The sequence below is a fragment of the Triticum urartu genome, chromosome 7A (assembly GCF_056163025.1).
Source record: "Triticum urartu cultivar PI428250 chromosome 7A, HENAU_Tu73, whole genome shotgun sequence".
In the NCBI taxonomy this organism is placed as follows: domain Eukaryota; kingdom Viridiplantae; phylum Streptophyta; class Magnoliopsida; order Poales; family Poaceae; genus Triticum; species Triticum urartu.
Genome location: NC_141879.1, coordinates 479,601,819 through 479,605,152, shown reverse-complemented (window position 1 = coordinate 479,605,152; position 3,334 = coordinate 479,601,819). Strand labels below are relative to the sequence as shown.

The following is a 3,334-nucleotide window of genomic DNA, read 5'->3' as shown; positions in this document are numbered from 1 at the left end:
CCATTGGGTGGGTGCGAGGAGGCGGCACGGGCCCGCTGAACCAGGCGCTTCTGGATGTCCAGACGAAGCTGCGAGCCGAGGGCGATGCCATCCAGAACTGCACCAAGGTGCATCTGGCGTCGTGGGCAGCCGTCCGAGTATGCTTTCTCTTTTGTCTTTGTTTTATTGTTCTTCTCTGTGGGGGCGCGCCAGCGCACCCACTGGGTGTAGTCCCCGAGTTTCGGGCCGGCTGCTGAGCAGGCAGCTCGGAACTCCATTTGGCGAGTTCCAAGTACTTACTTTTGTTTAAAATACTTATCACAGGATTATCACAACCTCCGCGTCACCGCCTTCAACCGCAACGTCGAAGAGCTGGGCAAGCGGACTGCCGACTTGTCGGAGAGCCAGAGTGAGTCCTCTTTCTTCTTCGTGGTGGCGCGCTGGCACACCCGCGGGCTGTAGTCCCCGAGATTCGGGCCGACTGCTGAGCAGTTGGGCCGGATCTTCCTGGCGACCCTCTTTTGCTTGACGACTTAACGTCCTCTTTCTTCTTTTTCTTTAGAGGCCAACACCACTCTTCAGCAGCAGCTGGGCGAAGCCAACACCGCCTTGCATGCTAAGGGGGAGGAGTGCAGCAAGCTCGCCGCAGAGCGCGACCTGCTGGCTGCACAGCTGGCGGAGCAGAAGGAGCTGCTTAAGAAGGCGCAGGAGGAGGCGGAAGAGAAGGAGACTGCCCTCCTGGCCGAGTTCGCAAGCGAGCGCTCCTCCTGGACTGACAATGAGGCATTGCTGGCCTCCGGCTTCCACGAGATCGAGGACATCGTCGACGGTGAGCTTCTTTACTTTTCTTCTTTGAGTTGCCGACTATAGGTCGGGCCGACTCCTGGTTTTTTTGACTTGTTCTTCATTCTTTTCGCCTCGGTAGACTTCTTCCCCAGCCACGCGCAGGCCGCCAATCAAGCCATCGAGGCTGATCGCGAGAAGCGGAGGGCAGAAGGCGCGGAGGTCGCCGCCGACGCCCTCCGGACCCTTGACGAGCAGATTCTGAGCATTGAGGCTCGTCTGCAGCCTGCCCACCGGATGTTGCGCTGGCTTCAACGTGTCGGCGCCCAGGCGATCGCTGCCCTGTGGCCAGACATGCAGGCTCCGCGCACCCCCAGTCGGACTGCCGACTGGCTGGAGGTCACGGCTGGCCGTCTTGAGGCCTGGAAGGGTTCCTCGGCCCGGGCCGGAGCGCGCCGAGCCTTGGAATTCGTCAAGGCGTGGTATCCAGGGCTGGACCTGGACCGGCTGGCCACACTCCGGTCAGAGGCCCAGCCGGAGCTGGTAGCCGCGGAAGACGCCCTCGTCAAGCGTGCTGTGGCGATCGCAGAGTACACCGACACCAGCATCTTCGTTCCCGAGCGGGTTGAAGACAGCGAGGAGGCACCGCCGGAGTGGTTTGGGATGAACCCAGACTATGGCGAGGACTCGGCGGAGGTGATTGGCTCCAGCGTCGAGGAGGAAGGCAAGGCGGAGGATGGAGGCGAGACGGAGGCGCCAGAAGACAGAGCGGACGGCCAGCCTCAGCTCAACCGCGCCTCCAGCAACGAGCCGCACGCGACCGAGCCAGCTGCCGCCGGAGGCGATCAAGCCGAGACTGCCCAACCGGCTGCCCCAACGCCTGACACCGCCGCCTCCTCTGACCCTCCGAATCCGTCTGCCGCTTCCTAGGCTGCCGCCTTATCTTTGTTTTATCTGCTTTAGTAGTCTTTGAATGAATTTGTTAATTTGCACAATTCCACCTGCGGGGTGTATTTTGAACTTCTGCTCGAAGATTCAGCCAAGGGCCTTTTTTATGTAAATATTTATCCGAATTCTATCTTTTCTTGCTCATTGCTCCTTTGGCTTTTTCCTTTTCCGCCTTCCCTTAGTTGCCGTCTTGCCAGTCGGACAGCCGCTCTGCGGACTGCCGCTGGATCAAATGCTTGGCTACTTTTGGGAAGGCAAGTACTTAGCCGTTTTAGAGTTTTTTAGAAAGTCGGATAGAAGGCGGCAAGCCGACTACTCAAGAGTCGGTTTGTGAAAGAAGGCTGGAAGCCGGCTTTAAGCTATGTTTATGCTTTGAGTCCTTAGCCATTTTTCATGTGGACGCCCATTCTTCCTTACTCCGGCCCACCAACAGTCGCTCTGCGAGCTGCGGCTTCTGACAGGAGACGGTTTGGGCGCCACAACTACTTGTCCGGCTGCAGGAAGCATTTCATAGCGCAAAGCGGCAAGTCCCCGGGCCGACTAGTCGAACCCGGTGCCAAGTGGCATAACAAAGAGTAGCATACTCGAAGGCATAATTCTTATCATATAGATAACAAAAAAGGGCAGTCCCCGAGCTCTTCTCGGGGGGCCCGAAGTCTTGGTACTTTAATACAAAGGGTAGCGTGGTACATACTGCATTTAACTGTAAAATCTTCGGAGGAGATTTGCATTCCCTGGCCGTTCCGTCTCTTTGCCAGAGTCGTCCCTCTTGCGTGCTCGGGGCTTCTGAGCATCGATCAGGTAGTAGGAGTCGTTGCCCAGCACTTTGCTGATGATGAAGGGGCCTTCCCAAGGTGCCGACAGCTTGTGCTGGCCGGCTGTTCGCTGGATCAGTCGGAGCACAAGGTCGCCCTCTTGGAAAGATCTCGGCCTGACCTTCCTGTTGTAGTATCGGTGCAGGCTCTGCTGGTAGATGCTGGACCAGCTGAGTGCCAACAGCTGGCCCTCTTCCAGCAGATCGACGCCGTCTTGACGTGCTTCTTCTGCTTCCTCCTCGGTGTACATGGTGACTCGCGGGGAGTCGAACTCTATGTCCGTTGGGATGACGGCTTCAGCACCGTAGATGAGGAAGAAAGGCGTGAAGCCGGTTGACTTGTTTGGAGTCGTGCGCAGACTCCAGAGGACGGCTGGCAACTCGTCAAGCCAACAGCCGGCTGAACGCTCCAGCTATTCGACCAGTCGAGGCTTGATGCCAGACAGGATGAGGCCGTTTGCTCGCTCCACCTGGCCGTTTGACTGCGGATGGGTAACGGGCCAAGGCGCCTTTGGCAAAATTTGTGCCATTGTCGGTGATGATGCTGTGTGGTATGTCGTACCGAATCGTGATGTCGGAGATGAAAGTCACTGCAGTCGGACCATTCAACTTCTTGATGGGCTTTGCTTCTATCCATTTGGTGAACTTGTCCACCGTGACAAGTAAGTGAGTTAAGCCACCTCGCGCCGTCTTGAATGGTCCCACCATGTCCAGGCCCCAAACTGCAAAGGGCCAGGCGATGGGGATAGTCTTGAGTGCAGAAGCCGGCTGATGCGGCTTGGAGCGGAACTTCTGGCACCCCTTGCATTT

The 3,334-nt window shown here is 57.6% G+C and overlaps 1 protein-coding gene across 1 annotated transcript; it reads left to right on the top strand.

Moving 5' to 3' along the window:
• Nucleotides 1-1,116: 1,116 nt before the first annotated feature.
• LOC147960045 (uncharacterized) lies at nucleotides 1,117-1,692 on the top strand. Its single transcript, XM_087536396.1, has one exon. The coding sequence runs from the start codon at nucleotides 1,117-1,119 to the stop codon at nucleotides 1,690-1,692; it is 576 nt and encodes a 191-aa protein (XP_087392522.1).
• The last annotated feature ends 1,642 nt before the right edge of the window (nucleotides 1,693-3,334 follow it).

Coding starts and splice junctions, on each gene's coding strand:
- LOC147960045 (XM_087536396.1), top strand. CDS start 1,117: ATGCAGGCTCCGCGCACCCCCAGTCGGACTGCCGACTGGCTGGAGGTC.